Consider the following 19,738-nt stretch of genomic DNA (forward strand, 5'->3'; position numbering starts at 1 on the left):
CCCAAGATGTTCTTATACGTTCAGCAAAAAGCAATTGGTAATGCTGCAATTCTACTTAAATGAAATCACTGAACTTCTTATGCTGGATAGTAAATACTGCAGCAATGTTTTAGCCAGAAGGCTCACCTTACAGCAGTCAGTTATATGCAAAATGACCACAGTCACATTTCTGCAAACTACAAGTGATTCTACAATATGCACCTTCTTCAAACTCTTTACAGAGACACAGCAAAGGCAATCAATTTCTGCATACTACGAATGCTCAGGTTAATGGTGTTTTCTAGATGCTTGCAGTTATGTCTTTAAGTGAATCCATGGAGGAAGAAACTCTGACTTGTTTTTAATGCTGTAGGCTTTACAGTCATCCTCCTGAACCTGGTATCAATATCCAAGACAATCATTACCATGGAATAAGTATACAGCCAATGGAGTCTAGCTAGTAATTCATTTGATTTTGGTCTGGTGCTTCTTTCTGTTCTGCAAGGTTTTCTGAAGATGCAAGTTTATTTTTCTTTTATATTGGTGGACATATTCCAATTTTTAATATAGCTATACAAATGGCCATGAAGGAGAATGCATTAGGGAGCAAGTATACCAGCATCAGGGCTATTTTAACAGTTTGACATTTTCTCAATAGCCCAGCAACAAAGAATGTGCAGTAAAGGGCTCTTCATTACAGCAGAACATTACAAAAACGTAATGTGTTCCTGTACATTTTACCTTTACATATTAAAATAAAGGGCAATACTGATTGTATGGTAATTTTTATGGAAGGTAGCATAAAGCATTTATTAAGTTGGCTTTAAGATCATTTATCAGCGAGCTTTAGTGTGTGAAATATATATCATAGCTGAAAGATATGCCACTCACCGATCTCTGGAGGGACAGAATGTTGCTTCTTCTTTGTCTCACATGTTGAAGATTTCGGTACTTCCTTCCGAGAGGTGGGAGTAGGGCTGCTGTGGGCTGAGGTTGCATTGCTTGCAGGCTGTGGTGGAAGCTGTTTTGTAGTTTTCTGGGCAGAAAGGGGTTGCTTAATTTCACAGGTAGGTGTTGGCAGACTCTCCTCTTCTGACATTTTCTCAGCAGTGCACTTTGAAGGATCTGCCTTTTTTGGTGCTGGGGGTGGTGTGTGGGGAGGATCCTCTCTTGGAGGCGTGGCAGCAGTGGATTTCACAGCGTTTTTTGGGCTAAGTTCTGTTGAAGGCTTCACTGCCGTAGCCTCCTGTTTATCAGCAAACTTGGATTTCTTATCTTTCTTCCTGGCTGCTAAATAAAACATTAAAACACAAAAAATTCACTGCAGGGATACCCTGTCGTTATTCTGTTCCTGACTTTTGGTGCTGTGGGGTTTAATAGCTTTGGGTCTTCTGAGAAGCTGTTGTGAAAAACATCATGATGAGGACCACCCCCTTTTTCCTCCTCCACCATGGAGACATGTTCTTTTCAAGCTTTCAATCCTGTATTTCAAACTCTCTCCCATTCACAAATGGTGTTCTATTCTGATTGTGAAAGCAATGAAACAATGTTTCTCAATGGAGGAGGCTTCACAGAAGATCCAAAAGGCATTAACTCCCACAGCAGTGGACGTTCAAAGACAGGAAGATGAGAAGGCATTCATGCAGTGAAGAATTCTACAGGATTCAGCTGCCTGCACAACATGGGACGTCCTTCATTATGGTGTGTTCACTTAAGCGTCGTACACACGATGAGAATATCAGACAGATGAACGTCCATTTTTTTGGGGGGGGGGGGGGGGTTTGCATGCTAGTCTCGTATCAAAAATTAAGAGGTTACTATAGTTACAAAACTTCATGTACGAGTATAACTTCTTTCGTTTCAGAGCAGGTGTGGTCTGGGTCATGCAATTTTTACTGTACTGATTGAAAAAAATTGTTTGTTCTGATATCGTACATGAAAAATGTTCGTGCTTGTCCCTTCTGATAATTTTGCATGAACTCTCGTGATCGGCTCTTGAAAGCTCTGTACTAACAATCAGATTATTGGACGATCGCTTCGAAAGCTGTATTTTTCATCTGATTTTCTCATCGTGTGTACTAGACTTAAGTCAATTCAGTGTTTTCTTTTCATGGCCAAAATTTAACTTTATAATGTTACCAAAAAAAAAAGCCTAATATATTCTAGAAACATCATGAATAGTTTAAAGTCTTGGTATTAGCTTACCCTTTGCTTGCTTCTGCATATAGGCTTTAGAGGGCATCCACTGCAAATTCTGACATTTTCTCATTCTATACAAAGAGCAAAATACACTTAAAAGAGACATACAATATATTTGTCCAAACTAAAAAAAGCAGCTGCATTCAAATTAGGAAAATGTGGCCCTAGAAAGAAAAAAAATTAACAGTTTAATGTGAAAAAATAAAGCCATGCCAACATTAAATGTTATTACAAAATATTCTTACTTGCAGCACTGTTTCTTGATGTTGCGTCCCCCAAATTTTGGCTTATCTAGGCAGTTTGTACAGATGCCACAGTCTTCAGGTACCTGGCAACCTGAACATTGTCCACATCTTCGAGATCGTCGGCCTTTCTTTACAGGGGGTTCCTGTGGAGTCTTGTTGCGGGTGACTTGTTTGATAGGTTTAATGGGTGGAGCAGGGGGATCAGCATCCTCTGAACCAGCTATAGAGGACTTGTCTGCATAAGGAAAGGTAGAAAAGATTAAAAAAAAAAAAAAAAAAGCAACACAGAACCATAGAGCAACTTCCCTAGTAAAGATACATTATTATAGTTAATGAAAATCAATACAAATAATAAAAAGTACAATTAAAACAATATTAAAAATTTATATAAGGCTGTTTGCTCTCTTTTGAAAAAAAGACTACGGTACATTTCCTTTAAGGCTTGCATTCAGTAGCTTTTACCAACGAAATGCCTGAATATTCAAAACTTAGCACAAAGTTTTGCAATACAAAGGACTGGTGAGAAATGGCTCTTTTCAAAATAATATTTTTTTTTTTAAATGCTCACACGTGTACATATATTTCTCAATAAAGGTCACAGAGACATTTAGTAGATGACCAAGAAAAGGCCATTGCCTTACAACTCTATCATGCAGCAATCACAAAGCTAGAGGTAAATCGATGCAGGGCAGGACTGTATAGCCTATTTAAACATGGCAGCAATACATCAGCACCCTTGATCCCTGAGGACAAGCCACTTTGAGCTGATGCAGCAGACATTTATGTGATTCCTGAGATATATTTTATAATTTTGGAGGCAAACCCAGGTTTGCTTGGTCTAATTGTTTGTTATTTGAGGAGGTTTAATAACTGCTTCCCGACTGCCCTATAGCAGAACTACTGCTACAGGGCTGCGCAAAATCTCTCACACACACACTATATGATTTTCCATTTCCAGGTGGGGGGGCGCATGCACCGCCTTACCCAAGCCGCCATTAGCAGCTACAGCTGTCGATCACTGGGTCCCGGCCAGAGATTCCCCGCTGGTACCCGGCGATCGTCGAGAAATACTGACAGGGGAGAGGTCTGTCTGTAAACAACACAGATCTCTCCCCTGTCAGCACCAGCATGCTGCAATACAAAGCAGCGTGCTTACATAGTAAAACACACACAGCACACATAGTAAAACAGTACACAGTTAACCCTTTGATTGCCCCACATGTTAACCCCTTCCTGCCCAGTGTCATTAGTACAGTGTCAGTGCTTTTTTTTTAGCACTGATAACTGTATTAGTGTCACTGGGGATGTTAGTGGCAGTTAGTCAGTTCCCCCCTCAGTGTCAAAATGTCCGCCGCAGTCCCGCTACAAGTCGCTGATTGCCGCTATTACTAGTATAAAAAAAAAAATCAAATATTTATATATATATATATATATATATATATATATATATACTGTATATATATCCATTTGTAGACACTATAACTTTCACGTAAATCAATTAATTTACATGTATTGGGATTTTTTTTTTTCTTAGCAAAGACATGTAGCAGATAACATTTTGGTCTAAATTTATGATGAAATTTGATTTTTAAAATTTTTTTAATTTGTATATTTTATTTAGCAAAAAGTAAAAAATATTGATCTGCTGGTTTCATATCCAGATTGAAAAATTGGTGAAACTCCCTATTTGCACATTTACTGTTGAATTGGTGAAATTCCTTTTTGATTTTTTTTCATTGCATTTAAGTTCACTGTGTATAGTTCACTTTTGTGATGCTGCACCATATATAGATTTACCAGACAGGGTTTTGCATATTGACCTTTCTTTCAAGCTGCCAGGCAGCTTCCTCCAAGTGCTAACTTTTTTTTCCTTCTTTGATAATTTCAGGAACTCCATACAGAAGAACTTGGGGCAAGCAGGCTCAGGCTGCTGTAATGCTACACAAGAGTGTACAGCATCAATAAGGACAGCAAGAATACACACTTGTATGAAAATTCAGATGTAGGCATCGCATCCTGATCGGATATTCCGGTAGTGTGTCTGCCTCAAGGGCCAAGTTAAAGACCAATTCAGGAGAGGAGACACAATTGTTACCTCCGTGTATAGATAGCCTCTATAAGCCCTGAAATTCCACCCAAGAAACCAGACTTGCGGCAGAAAATTCTTCTAAAAATTGAATTAAACTTCCACTGTCAAACTGCAAGCAGGGAGGATATTTAATCGCAGAAGAGACATGCAATCAGGTTGATTAACTAAAACTGGAGGAGTGCAATATCCCCAATGTCTCTATTGCAATAAAATAACTGCCTACTCGCAGTACTCTCCAGCATGTACACTAAGGTGCGCATGCACAGCTCAGCTTACATCGGCGACGTGTTCCCAGTGTGCCAGGATGATCCAACTCCTACACATGCACTGAAAAGACATCATCCCATGCCTGCCAATGAAGACAGCTGAAGACTGTCACCCAGAAGAAGATGTTGGCACAGTGAGAGATGGGGACTGTTGAAGGAAATGCAAGTTTAGCTCTGCTTTAATAAAAAGGAGGAAGAGTAAGAACTTTGTAAACTCTCAAAATGCTTTTACTTTCCACACCCATAAATCTTACCATCATTCCCCATGGAAGACAGAACCTTCTCTCTTTCTTCCCAGGGTAAGGCACTCAGCGTAGGCATGTCATCAGGAAACACCGCTCTCTTGCGGCCCAAAGCCACAGCAGCTCTTCGGCAGACATGTTTGATTCTGGGTCCACGCACTGATGTCTCAGAAGAATCACTTTCCTGGCCCTAATATAAAACATACCAATTACAAAACTGTGCAGAAGCTTGCATGCAGAGTAGAGGAATCTTTAACCAATTTACTACCTAGGGTAGTTGTTTCACATACATAAAAATCTGCATTTTACCATAAGGCTACTTTAACCCCTAAAAAATTACATCGTTTCTGAAAGCAGAGGTCCTAAAGAGTAAAATGTCACGTTATCTCTGCAACGGATTATCCAATGGATAAAAAAAAAATACACAAAATGAATTTTAGTAAATGTAAACACAACAGCCAATTTTGGTAAAATATAATTTAAAAAATGAGAACTAAATGTCTCATGGGTACATATGACGATTTTCCTTTTGGACCCCTACTGTCACTTTTGCCCTCAACTGCAGCCAATCAAGCAAAGACTGTGCTTCTCAACAACTCCTGGCAAAAGTATGGAATCACCACTCTTGGAAAATGGTCATTCAATTTTTTTAATTATGTAGAAAAAAAACTTATCACAGACATGCCAAATTTTTTTCATTTAACATTCCAACCTTCTGGCTTTAATCACTTCAATTCCGGACACTTTTACCCCCTTCTTGTCCAGGCCAATTTTCAGCTTTCAGCGCTATCACACTTTGACTAACAATTGCGCGGTCATGCAACACTGTACCCATATGAATTTTTTTAGCATTTTTTTTTAGACAGACAAAGCTTTATTTTGGTGGTATTTATTCACCACTGGGAATTTTATTTTTTTTTTGCTATATAAATGAAAAAGTCCAAACATTTTGAAAAAAAGTGTTTTTCTTATAAAATTTTGCAAATAAATAATATTTCATCATAAATCTTGGCCAAAATTTATTCAGTTATCTTTTTTGTAAAAAAAAACAAACAAATTAGTTTATAACCAAAAATTTTAATTTTTAAAAATTTTGTTTTACATTTTTATTTTCTTTTTTATATATTATTATTTATCGACATATCGGCTTGGATGTCACTCCACTTCCTTAAACTCAACAATTTCCAAAACTGAGCTCCTAGTATTCCCCCCTGCCCGCACCACCCCCACTGACTTCACTATAAATATTGCTAACACCATCCTCAGTCCATCCCCTCACGTCAGGGTACTAGGTGTAATCCTAGACTCCCATCTGTCCTTCCAGCCCCAGATCCAATCTCTGACAAAATCATGTAGACTTCACCTCCGCAACATCTCCAGGATACGACCGTTCCTAACCCCGGAAACCACTAAGCAACTTATTCACTCCCTTGTCATATCACGCCTCGACTATTGTAATTCCCTCCTCATTGGCCTACCTCATCGTAGGCTATCCCCCCTCCAGTCTATCATGAACGCTGCTGCCAGACTCATCCACCTCACTATCCGTTCCGTATCCACCACCCCTCTCTGCCAATCCCGCCACTGGCTCCAATAAAATTCAAAACTCTAACCATGACATATAAAGCCATCCACAACACTGCCCCAATTTACATAACCAATCCTATCTCTAAATATCACCCAAACCGTACACTCCGCTCCTCGCAAGACCTCTTACACTCTAGCTCCCTTATCTCCTCCTCCCATGCTTGTCTCCAAGACTTCTCCAGGGCGTCACCCATCCTCTGGAACTCCCTACCCCAATCTATCAGACTATCATCTACTCTACTTGCCTTTCGGCGATCACTGAAAACCTTTCTCTTCAGGGAAGCCGTTCCCGCCCTCTGCTAATTCTGGAATCCTCTACTCTTCCAACCCAGTGACTACCTACTGTACCATTCACCCCTCCCTCCTAGATTGTAAGCTCCAAGGAACAGGGCCCTCAAATCCCTCTTGTATTGAACTGTATTGTTACTGTATTGTCTCCCACTATAATGTAAAGCGCTGAGCAAACCGTTGGCGCTATATAAATCCTGTATAAAAAAAATAATTTGTTGGGGTTTTTTTTGTTTTTTTTTTACATACGGTCACCCTAGCAGTAGTGTCACCATGGTGACACTGTACTACTTGTGGGGGGTGATGAAGATTTTTTTTTTTTTTACGCTGATTGCTTTTACACCCATAAAGGCTGTAAAAGCAATCATTTCTCCTTCTCTCTGGCTGCATTCTTGCAGCCACTGAGAAATACTGTGTGAGCTGTGATTGGTCACAGCTTGTCACATGGTGCAAGGCTGTTGTGAATAGCCTTGTACTATGTGATCTCTGTGATCATTCACAGATTTCACACGTAGTAAGCTATGATATCAGAAGTGACATCTTGCTTACTACTCTGCATGTGATCACTGATTAGCCAGTCAGTGATCACATGATCGGGACCTCGCAGAGGTCCCTTACGACAATCGGTGTTCCACTGTGTCCTGAGGACAAAGCGGGCACCGGATCGCGGTGCTGCGCGCTCCCAGGGAACATGCACAAGCAGGGGGTGGGGAGGCCATTTATAAACGGCCACCCGCCCCTGCTCTGCTACCGTCCGGCCGTTTATATACAACGGCTGGACGGGAGGTGGTTAAGTAAAATAAACAATAAAGAAAACTAGTCAGTTGCAACTGTATTTGCAGATCAAGCAGAAGAAAAAAAAGATGGAATCACTCAATTCTGAGGAAAATATTACAAAAATCATGAAAAAAAACTACAGTACACCACTAGTGCTTTGTTGCACCACCTCTGGCTTTTGTAACAGCTTGAATTCTCTGAGGCATGGACTTAACTACTTAAAAACCATATTCTTCATCACTCCGAACAAAAGTTCCAGCGCCATCACCCTGCCCAATGCAGATTCGTGATTCATCGCCGAACATCACTTTTATCCAGTCATCCACAGTCCATGATTGCTTTTCTTTAGCCCACTGTAACCTTGTTTTTTTTTTCTCGGTTTAGGTGTTAATGATGGTTTTCGTCTGGCTTTTCTGTATTTAAATCCCATTTCCTGTAGGCAATGTCTTACAGTTCAGTCAGACAATTACTCCGGTTTCTGCCCAGTTGTTCCTCACTTGTTTTGTTGTGCATTTTCTGTTTTCAAGGCATATTGCTTTAAGTTTTATATCTTGACGCTTTGATGTCTTCTTTGGTCTACCAGTACGCTTCCCTTATACAACCTTCCCATTTGATTTGTACTTGGTCCAGATTTTAGACACAGCTGACTGGGAACAGCCAACATCTTGTGCAACATTTCGTAATGATTTATCTTCTTGAAGAATTTTATATTCCTCTCCTTTGTTTCAACTGACATCTCTCGTGTTGAAGCCATGACTCATGTCATTCAGCTTGGTGCAACAGCTCACCAAGGTATGCAAGCACTCTTTTTTAACTGCAGGCAAATTATCAAATGTAATCTGATGCAGATGTTTGTTTTGGAACTGCAAAGTACATGGTGATTCCATAATTTTTTCCTCAGAACTGAGTAATTGCATATTTGTTTCCTCTGCTTGATCTGCAAAAACAGTTGCAATTGACTACAGTTTTCTTTCTTTTTTATTTGTTTAAGTGTTTCTTAAAGCCAGAAGGTTGGAATGTTAAATGAAAATAGTTTTGAGGCATGTCTGTTTTTTTTCTACACAATTAAACAATTGAATGAACATTTTCCAAGAGTGGTGATTCCATATTTTTACCACTGGTTTTATAATGTAAATCTTCATTGGGCAGCTCTACAGCAACCCAGGTCACTTTTACATGAAAGCTGATTGCTGGCTGCCGGTTTTAAGCCCTTTAATACCAGGATATTTATAAATGTAATAAGTTTTTTACCTTAATGCAAGGAATATATTAGTTTTTAGCTTTAGTATCACTTTAAGTTGCTGCTTTACCTGGGAAAACTGGACACCATAGTCCAAAAGTAAGGCCCCACAAAGCAATGTTTTGTGCGCTGGAAATCCTTAATTGAGCACTCATTTTCCACCTCTGAGATAGCCAAATTTATGGTCTTTTTCCAGTATACAGAACGGTATGTGAAGGCCAACTTATCAAATTCCCTGGGAAAACTAAAGCTTCTACCTACAGAAGGTCCTATGGGGCCTTTTCCTTTTCCTTCCCTGTGAGGACCCCTGGTTTAGCAAATGTTTTGGTTTAGAACTTAGGTTTCTTAGGTTTATGTGTTCTCTTACTTCTTCAGTATACTATGGATTGTCGGTCCTAGACTTACTGTCATCTGTACCATGTGGTCAGCTACTGCTCTGGCCATCTGGTATAGATCTAAAGGGCAAGTATCATCCATGCTTCTCAGCTTGTATGTTGTTCAAATAATTGACACACTTGTTGCCGCACTCTCCCACTGTCAGGCTGGGTTGAAGTGCTCAAGGATGAAGCTTTTACTTCAAGGCTTCCTTTGACTCACATGTCATGTGTCAAGTGGCCAGGTGCAGCTGGCTGCCCTCTCTGTTCTCTATTTTTCTGAATGTTGGCTATATTTTCAATAAGAACTTCTTTTCAAAAAAAGAAGAAAAAAAAAAGATTTCTGTACCCATTCAAAGTCACTTTTTTTTTTTTTTTTTTTTACAGTGCATTGAGGTACACAAAGTCTTCCATCTACAGGTTATACTATCACCTACAGCAGGACTGGACACTTGCAAGAAAAAACTAAATCATGGTCAGCTCAAGATAACCCCTCCTATTACCAGGATGCTTTGATTTTGTAGCAATGCAGTACTGAACGTTTGTTAAAAAATACAGAGGGGTGGAACCCACATCCTTCATTGGTCTCCAAGAAAAGGAGTTTATGGCATGTACAAAAAAAATTATTTTTCAATCATTGGAGGGACATGGGAAATTTTTTCAGTTTCTTAACAACGAAAAGTAGTCCAACTTAGGGGCGGGCAACCAACAAACAAATACTGGCAAGCCCAAGAACAAAAGCACATTGGGGCTGTTTGCAGATTAAGAGTCACCTTAAGGACCTATGCTCGTTGTAACCTCCACCAGCTAGCACCAAAATATGAGAAGTTTCCACACCAATTCAAACCAGTGCATTAATCTCCATTTTAGCACAGCTGTAAAACGAAGATAAACGGAAAGACATCTGAAAATCAATAATTTCCAATGTGTCCTATTAACACCATAATGCTGCATTAACCTGCATTGCACTAAAATGCAAAATGTATGCATTTTAGGGCAATGCAACGGATGTAAACATATTGCACAGGATATCCTGTGAAAATGCAGTATGCTTTAACGTGAGCTAAAATGCATGTCAACTGAAGTCAAACTGTACATCAACAGATGTCAAAATGTCAATGGACATCAGCGCGTGACCAAATTGGATGGAAACATACATCCATTTTAGTGCAAGTCTGTGTGAACTGGCCTTAAAACAGAGGCAACCTTGCATAGGAACTGATACATGTTACCAAAAGAGAAATACACAACCAGTAAAGTAGTCTCAACAGCAAAGGAAGCAACTGATCCCAAAGACCCAGCTTGGAGATAGTATCTGAACCACCCAGAAGTGCAACAAGAACAGCATGATACAACAGTATCCATCTAGGATGCTCAACACAAAGTGACAGTAGCTGAGAGATATACAATATATTGCCAAAAGTTTTGGGACACTTGCCTTTACACGCACAAACTTAAATGGCATCCCAGTCTTAGCCCATAGTGTTAGATATTGAGTTGGCCTACCCTTTGCAGCTATAACAGCTTCAACACATCTAGGAAGGCTGTCAACAAGGTTTAGGAGTGTGTCCATGGGAATGTTTGACCATTCTTCCAGAAGTGCATTTGTGAGGTCAGGCACTGATGTCGGATGAGAAGGTCTGGCTTGCAGTCTCCACTCTACATCATCTTAAAGGTGCTCTATCGGGTTGAGGTCAGGACTCTGTGCAGGCCAGTCAAGTTCCTCCACCCCAAAATCGCTCATCCATGTCTTTATGGACTTTGCTTTGTGCACTGGTGCGCAGTCATTTTGGAACAGGAAGGGGCCATCCCCAAACTGTTCCCACAAAGTTGGGAGCATGAAATTGTCCAAAATGTCTTGGTATGCAGACACCTTAAAAGTTCCCTTCACACAAACTAAGAGGCCAAGCCCAACCCCTGAAAAACAACCCCACACCATAATCCCACCTCCACAAAACTTTACACTTGGCACAATGCAATCAGGCAAGTAACATTCTCCTGACAACTGCCAAACCCATACACATCCATCAAATTACCAAACAGAGAAGTGTGAGTCGATACTCCAGAGAACATGCCTCCTTTCCTAGAGTCCAGTGGCGGCATGCTTTACACCACTGCATTCACCGCTTTGCATTGTACTTGGTGATGTAAGGCTTGGATGCAGCTGCCCGGCCATGGAATCCCATTCCATGAAGCACTCTGTGCACTGTTGTGCTAATCTGAAGGCCACATGAAGCTTGGAGGTCTTTAGCTATTGACTCTGCAGACAGTTGGCAACTTCTGTGCACTGTGCGTTTCAGCATGTGCTGACCCCACTCTGTCATTTTACATGGCCTACCACTTTGTGGCTGAGTTGCTGCTGTCCTCAAATTGCTTCCACTTTGTTATAATACCACTAACAGTTGACCGTGTAAAGTTTAGTAGCAAGGAAATTTCACAGATGGACTTTTTGAACTGGTGGCAACCTATCACGGTACCATGCTTGAATTTACTGAGCTCCTGAGAGCAACCCATTCTTTCACAAATGCTTGTAGACGCAGTCTTCATGCCTAGGTGCTTGATTGTGCTACATGCTGGGTGTCCAGTGTACTACTATACCTTTAAGGAGGGGTGGGCTCCCTCAGGTCCTCCTGCCCTTGGACTATCCATTAAATACATGTATCTCTACTATGGGGGCTCCCAAAATTTGTAGAGTTAGGAACTACAGAATATTGGGGTGCGCTGACGAGGCTCTGTAGCTTACGCATGTATTTGCAAATGTGTGCTAACTAAACCCCTGTTTTTAACGCATACTGTTAGACAGGTTAATTCAGTTTGTTTGCAGGCTGGTTGGCAAGCTGAGCTGGGAATTTTTCTCTTTTGTTGTTTGGCTTTATTTTATACACCTGTGGCCATGGATGTGATTGGAACACCTGAATTCAATGATTTGGGGGGTGTTCCAATACTTTTGGCAATATAGTGTAGACTCAGCCTGAAACAAAGACAACAGAGGGAAAAAATCTCCTCTTAGAAAAATGGAGCGAGACAAAGGGGCCGAAGAACAATGTCCTGAATACCCTAGGCCAGAAGAAGGCCAAAGCCTCAACTCACCCAATACAATCACAAAACTAAAAGGAAAAGGGAACCCATATCTGACAGGGCAAACATTTATCTCATAGACGCAAAGGCTACCAGGGAAGAGCCCCTTGAGGGTAAAAGAAAAGTATAACTACCTCCAAGGAATCCAAAGGAGGTGCCTGAGAATACTGAGTGAACCATGGTTTGATCCTTCGGAGTCACAAGAAACAAAGAGGGTGAGGCACATGAGAACACTCCACACAAGGTCCTAAGCAAAAAGAAGTAAAGATTAACACACTAACCAAATAGCAAGGAAGGGTTAAGACTTGATAGTGCTGAAAGCAGAGCTCTAACCCAATCCTATCTGCAAGAACACAAAACCAAGGGACGAAGCTCCCTGAAAGACCTTCCGTGCTATCCTTTCTATGCATGAACATCATACAGTCACAAATTCAGAGGCATTCCACACTCTTCAAATGCAAAGATCTGTTAGAGCCCATGACTCAACAGTCAGGAGCCTCACTGGCTCATCAAAGTACACTTATCAGGATCAATCCACAAGGAGGATCACCAAAAAACCCTCTCTTTTGAATCTGTGAACCAGATGAGGAATTAGTATTAGAGAACGAAGGCCTGCAATCCCACGGAGTCACCAGAGCAGGTATTGTTACCGCCAGAGGTTTCCTGCACCTGGTTCGAATCTGCATGCATTTGAATCAGGGCATTGGGGGGGCTACCTCTGGTGCCCTCCTCCTGCAACAAAAGTCCAGGAATGCACACAGGAATGAAGATCACTCTCCCAGTCCAGATGTAACGAGTTGGGGAAGTCTTCCCCCAATCATCCACACCTGAAAGGGCAAATCAAACAGGGCTAGAACAAAGGTCCTACCCAGGTAAGGATTTGAACTACCTCTCTTGATGCAGCAAGATCTCCTGTTGTTCCTACATGATGTTGCCGAACTGGATGCACCACCACTCCCCCTCTCCTCCATTCCAGGAAGCACATCTCCTGAAGAGCCAAGATGTGGACCAGGAGATGAAAATTCTCCAATTGTGATAGGATCTTCCAGGAGATGGAAATGGAAGACTTTCTAGATCCAAAGCTGGAAGGCTTATGCGCCATAATCAAGAACCACAATATCCTCTGGTCAGACAATTTGGTCAGCTCAGAAACACAAAGTGTCACATGAAAAAAAAGTGGATTGCTGGCAGTTTGGAAGTGACTGGAGAAGGTGGACCTCAAATAGTGGTACCCACAGACCTACAACTCATGCAACAGTGTCAAATGGGTAAATCCCAGACTGAAGGACAAGGACATGGAGCTCCTTTCTGATCAAAGTTGTCTGCTGGCAAAGTAAGGATTCCAGTACTGACTTCAATAGATTCAGCATATAACTGAATTGTTGAAATCTCTGGCCAGAGAGACACTCCACAATGGAGATGCTATGAGAATGCACTAGGGCAAACAAGGAAGAACAACAGGGGTGCCAAGAAGAGGAGATTTACCAGTCAGAGCAGTGTGCAGGGTTTAGCTGGCTTCCTACCCAGACTTTGTGGTTGGCCAGTGCACCAAACTTTTGAAGGCCTAGGATGTACATACCCCAGAAATAAAGTCGCAAAAAGGGAGGAGACTTAGTAGACCATTCCCTATGCTTTGTGTGCTGAGGAGGGTGGATACTCTTGCCTCCAGTGACATCCTTGATAATAGTATCAAGTGTCCGAACGAAAGAGGCCATCCCTCGAAGACCATGCAGGTTAGGTGTTCCCTGGATGCAGGGTTTGCCAACCAGCACTTTAACCAGAGTGCTCTGCACATGCATATTTACAAAAGTTCAATAGGGAAAACAAGGCAAGGCAATTTTAGCAAGCCATTACAGCTGAAGCAAAAGGCTTCAATTATCTCATTTACATGTTCTATCAGTAAAGGATTCACTGTCACTCGAGAGATCTCCTAAGGGATGTCTGCCATGGCTGAACAAAATAGTCACCGCCAGAATGGGGCAAAGGACAGAGTACACAAACAAGCATCTTAAAGAGGTAGTCTAACTGCTGATCAGTAGAATCCTTGAACGCCCTTTACTACTCCAGATCTACAGTGCATGTAGACCACAGTTTTGAAAAACCCTTTCAAACAGAAACAAGTCCAATAAGTTATCAGGGGTGTTTAAGGGTATATTGTGATGTTTCTAAACCTCAGAGGAAGAGTAAGGGCTCTCTAAAGGACAGGAGATAGCAGGCTGATTCTCAGATTCAGAGCAGTGTGCGCTGCAAAGCAGTCAAAACACTCTTAATTCCTCAAGGACAATCTTGTCAGGCAGAGATTAGAGCAACTCAAAATGAGAATTAGTAACTGTGAATGATGGCACAGAAGCCACTAGCGACATGGCTGATCAGCTATAGGATCTTCAGGGGAAGGCATGGGACAGCATTTAGAACCTCTGTGGCTATAGCAAACTTGAAACTCAGTGAATTGGGCCACATTGTGACTGTAGTTACCTCTGCTTAAATGGCAGGATCTCAGCCCCAACTGGGGAAGCCAGAAAGGACTATGAAAGTAAGGCAGACCCTTTATTAATGTGGTAATTAGATTTCAGGTGGCACAGAACAAACTTTCTCAGAACCGATAGTGGAGTGTGAGCTGGGGACACCAGCTGCAGTGGAACAGCCCCCTCTATATCTAAAGTGACATGCTGCACACGCGTAGCGATAAGCAACCTAAGCTTAGGGTATGGGTGAGGCCTCAGGTACTCATGAAGGGTAGGATGGCTAGAGGGAACCAATGTCACTGCAGGTGCACAGCAGAACAAAATCGACTAGAGTAGCTCTTGGCAATGCAGGAGCGACAGTAGGGGGATGCTTCCTTGATGTTGAATGGTGGAAAAAAAGTGGCACATGCACACACACCACTCCATCCAGTAGATGAGGTCAGTCTCAATCCCTCACCTTCCACAGTATAAAGCCATTGGGACATGTGAATTTGAAATGCACCCAGCCATCCAAACAAATAAAATAGATATGATGAGCCTACAAAGCTAGTCCTTTTGATGACTGGACATTGACAAAGCTTTTGCAGATCCTTGGGTGTCCTCTGATAACTCCACCCCCTCCGTGCGTCTTTGGTTTTGTACCAAGTACTGCAAAGTAACAGGAACAAAGGGGAGAGTGTCCTGTACTGTACTCCAATATATGGAATTTACAATACATGAAATTCCTTTGATCTTACTCTTACAGTACAGGACAGTCTTGATAATTGTAGACCCTGGGATGTCCCCAAGCAATGAATAAGAGTAGGCAACAACAGGCCCAACAATAACAGGGGTTAACAGACCCAACTCTGAAACCTGCTGAAAGAACTATGCATCCAAAAGCTGCATCCACAGAAGACTGGACATCCACCTGGTAGAACCTTGAAAAGATATGAGCAGATAACCAGGTGATGACCTTACAAAGCTGGGCAAAAGTGGCTTGATGTCAGACTGCACAGGAAACTCCTACTGATGTGACAAAGTGGGCACATATTAGTGCAGGAGGTGCTTTGTACTTTGAGGTGTAAGCTCTTGAGATTAGTTATCTTACCCAACCAGCATTGGTGAATCTTGAAACAGGATGTCCCTTGCCAGCTCTTGAGGCAAGAACGATATGAGTGTCTTCCTGATAGAAGCTATAGGTTTGAGGTAGGCTCTTCATGGCTCTGACCATGCCCAGACAGTGAAGAACAATCTTTTTGTTGCTGTGCAGTAGGTTATAATGAAGGAAGAACTATGTCTTCACTAAGGTGGAAAGCCGACACTACCTTAGGAGGAAAGAGTTTTTTTTAGCACTACTTTATCTTTGTGAAGAATAAGACATGGCTCCTTACAAGAGACAGCCACTAACTTAGACACAACTAACACACATGATAGTAACCAAGAAGGCTGCCTTGCAGGAATGATCATCCAAAGGGTTTTCCCTGATGTGCTCAAAGGGTGGATTCTGCAGGGCAGAGAGAACCAAACTGGTTGAAACAGGTGGTTTAATCAGAGAAACCTCTTGAATAAAGATGGAAAGAAAAGGCAAGGCTGAAACTTGCCCCTTAAGAGTACTTAAGGCCAAGTTATAGACAGGTCACAATTGCAGGAAAGCAAGAAAGTGATGGAGCGTAATCCCTGGGATTGAAATGCCTGTGTTCGTTCACAGCAGGCACAGAAGGATTTCCAGGTATGATAGTAGATCTTTCTGGAAGTTGTTTTTTTTGCTTTTAGCAATGTGGGAATGAGAGATTCAGAGATTCCTCTGTCCCTTAAGACTTGGGCTTCAACTGCTATACCATTAAAGCCAGTGATTGAAAAGCAGAATAGAACAGGTGGCACTGAGACCTGGTATGTTTGGAAGGGGCTTGGGTACCGGGTTCGTCTGGGCCTGTTTGGTGCAATGTGAATCACCATTTTTTTTTCTCTCTCTCTCTATTTTGTGGAACAATCCAGGCAGAATTCTTAATTGGGGAAAAGCATGGATTAACCTGAACTGAGCCCAGGGAATTTATCAGGGCATTTGATGCCAGTGCAAGAAGATCCTTGGTACTGGCCACAAATAGCTTTTTGTTGAACCTGGAGGCAAGGATATTCATGTCTGGAATCCCCCATCTTTGACATATCAAGTTGAAGATGTTAGAATGAAGGACCACTGCCCTTGATCCAGGCAGTGACGACTGAGGTAATCAGCCTTCCTACTGTCCACTCCTGTGATGTGAACAGCAGATTGCTGGAGTGTTTTTCCATGCACTGCTTCCTTTCAACGCTGCATAACTCCTGGTGCTCCCTTGGTGATTGATGTAGGTCACAGCCGTGCCATTGTCTGACTGCACCCAGGTTGAGTGTCCTAGCAGGAGGAGTGGTACAGTGTTGCAGAGCCATCTTTATTGTTCTGAGCTTCAAAATGTTGGTGAGGAGTTTGGCTTCCACAGGTTACCATGTTCCCTGGACCTTGAGAGACTGTAATACTCCTCCCAAGCCTCCCTTACCATCCAAGGTTATCACTTTCTAGTGATACGTAAGGAAAGACTTACCTATTGTTAAGGTTGGACTGGAGATCCATCAAGTTATTGAATTCTTAGCTTGAATCAACAGGTGCATAGGTAGGTCTAGAGAGAAGATTTTGTGTTGGGGAGGTCTGGAATGAAATTGGCAATTGGTACCATCACAAAGTGAGATTTTCCATGAGTGTTCTAGGCCTCGTGGTAGCCCATTGTGGAATGTCTCTTTGACCTCATTTCTTGAGCGTGGGCTCAGAGAGAATTTTCTTCTCTAGAATGAAGTTCTTTGCTTGGGATGTGTCCAGGACCAGACCCAAGTATTCTAGTCGAATAGAAGTTTGGAGGCAAATTTTTTAAAACTGATAATTCAGCCACAGGCCTTGCGCAGCCACAGTTGGAAGACAAACATGCCTTTAAGAGAAGGTCTTCTAGATAACCTGTGACCTGGAAGAATTGATTTCTTGGAAGGGTAAGAAGAGGTGCTAGGACCTTCTTAAATACTCTACTAGCAAAATTTTGGAATTTGAAGGCACGTTGAAAAATTTTAAAGTGAAATTCCAACTTAAGCCTAACTGGCCTTAAAACTGTCCCCTCCCTCCTCCTAAAACCTAAGCTAACTAACCTGTGTAAGATATATATACTTAACCATTTTAAGCTCACTCCAGTCTAGTCACCTGATCTCCCATGTCAGTCAGCAGCGACAGCAGGGGAGAGAAGAAAATGTTCCAAGAACAGCTAGTAAAGCCTGGGAGTGGCAACGTCGCCCAAAGGCTTCAATGGCCTGTATGCTGTTGGTGATTCCTCCTCACCCTGGCTGCAGCCATGCTGGCTGATACAGGGGAGTGGCATCATGTGAATGGAATGCAGCAGCCTGAAAATAGGCAAGTATATACAGGTGAAACTTGAAAAATTAGAATATCGTGCAAAAGTTCATTTATTTCAGTAATGCAACTTAAAAGGTGAAACTAATATATGAGATAGACTCATTACATGCAAAGCAAGATAGTTCAAGCTGTTATTTGTCATAATTGTGATGATTATGGCTTACAGCTCATGAAAACCCCAAATCCATCATCTCAGAAAATTAGAATATTGTGAAAAGGTGCAATATTCTAGGCTCAAAGTGTCCCACTCTAATCAGCTAATTAAGTCATAACACCTGCAAAGGGTTCCTGAGCCTTTATATGGTCTCTCAGTCTGGTTCAGTAGGAATCACAATCATGGGAAAGACTGCTGACCTGACAGTTGAGCAGAAAACCATCATTGACACCCTCCATAAGGAGGGAAAGCCTCAAAAGGTAATTGGAAAAGAAGTTGGATGTTCCCAAAGTGCTGTATCAAAGCACATTAATAGAAAGTTATGTGGAAGGGAAAAGTGTGGAAGAAAAAGGTGCACAAGGAGCAGGGATGACTGTAGCCTGGAGAGGATTATCAGGAAAATGCCATTCAAAAGTGTTGGGGACTTTCACAAGGAGTGGACTGAGGCTGGAGTCAGTGCAACAAGAGCCACCACACACAGACGGATCCTGGACATGGGCTTCAAATGTTGTATTCCTCTTGTCAAGCCGCTCCTAAACAACAAACAACGTCAGAAGCGTCTTACCTGGGCTAAAGAAAAACAGACCTGGTCTGTTGCTCAGTGGTCCAAAGTCCTCTTTTATGATGAGAGCAACTTTTCATCTCATTTGGAAACCAAGGACCCAGAGTATGGAGGAAGAATGGAGAGGCACACACTGCAAGATGCTTGACGTCCACTGTGAAGTTTCCACAGTCTGTGTTGATTTGGGGAGCCATGTCATCTGCTGGTGTTGGTCCACTGTGCTTCATTAAGTTCAGGGTCAATGCGGCCGTATACCAGGAGATTTTGGTGCATTTCATGCTTCCTTTCGCAGACGAGCTTTATGGGGATGCTGACTTCATTTTCCAGCAGGATTTGGCACCTGCCCACACTGCCAAAAGCACCAAAACCTGGTTCAATGACCGTGGGATTACTGTGCTTGATTGGCCGGCAAACTCGCCTGACCTGAACTCCATAGAGAATCTATGGGGCATTGCCAAGAGAAAGATGAGAAACATGAGACCGAACAATGCAGAAGAGCTAAAGGCCGCTATTGAAGCATCCTGGTCTTCCATAACACCTCAGCAACCACAGGCTGATAGCTTCCATGCCATGCCGCATTGAGGCAGTAATTGCTGCAAAAGGGGCCAAAACCAAGTACTGAGTACATATGCATGATTATACTTTTCAGAGGTCCGATATTGTTCTATGTACAATCCTTGTTTTATTGATTACATGTAATATTCTAATTTTCTGAGATTGTGGATTTGGGGTTTTCATGAGCTGTAAGCCATAATCATCACAATTATGACAAATCAGGGCTTGA

The 19,738-nt window shown here is 42.0% G+C and overlaps 1 protein-coding gene across 1 annotated transcript in view; it reads right to left on the reverse strand.

Annotated features, from left to right (window-relative positions):
- Nucleotides 1-19,738, reverse strand: part of KMT2A (lysine methyltransferase 2A) — a 409,829-nt gene that overhangs the window by 270,103 nt on the left and 119,988 nt on the right. The window contains exons 4-7 of the mRNA XM_089657321.1: nucleotides 5,033-5,210; nucleotides 2,424-2,658; nucleotides 2,185-2,249; nucleotides 871-1,269 (exon numbers count right to left, since the gene is read on the reverse strand). Coding sequence (XP_089513447.1) covers nucleotides 871-1,269; nucleotides 2,185-2,249; nucleotides 2,424-2,658; nucleotides 5,033-5,210 — 877 coding nt within the window. The remainder of the gene's footprint in view (nucleotides 1-870; nucleotides 1,270-2,184; nucleotides 2,250-2,423; nucleotides 2,659-5,032; nucleotides 5,211-19,738) is intronic.

This window comes from Staurois parvus, unplaced genomic scaffold (assembly GCF_062004578.1).
Source record: "Staurois parvus isolate SC_StPar_1 unplaced genomic scaffold, SC_StPar_1.0 ptg000981l, whole genome shotgun sequence".
NCBI classification, from domain to species: domain Eukaryota; kingdom Metazoa; phylum Chordata; class Amphibia; order Anura; family Ranidae; genus Staurois; species Staurois parvus.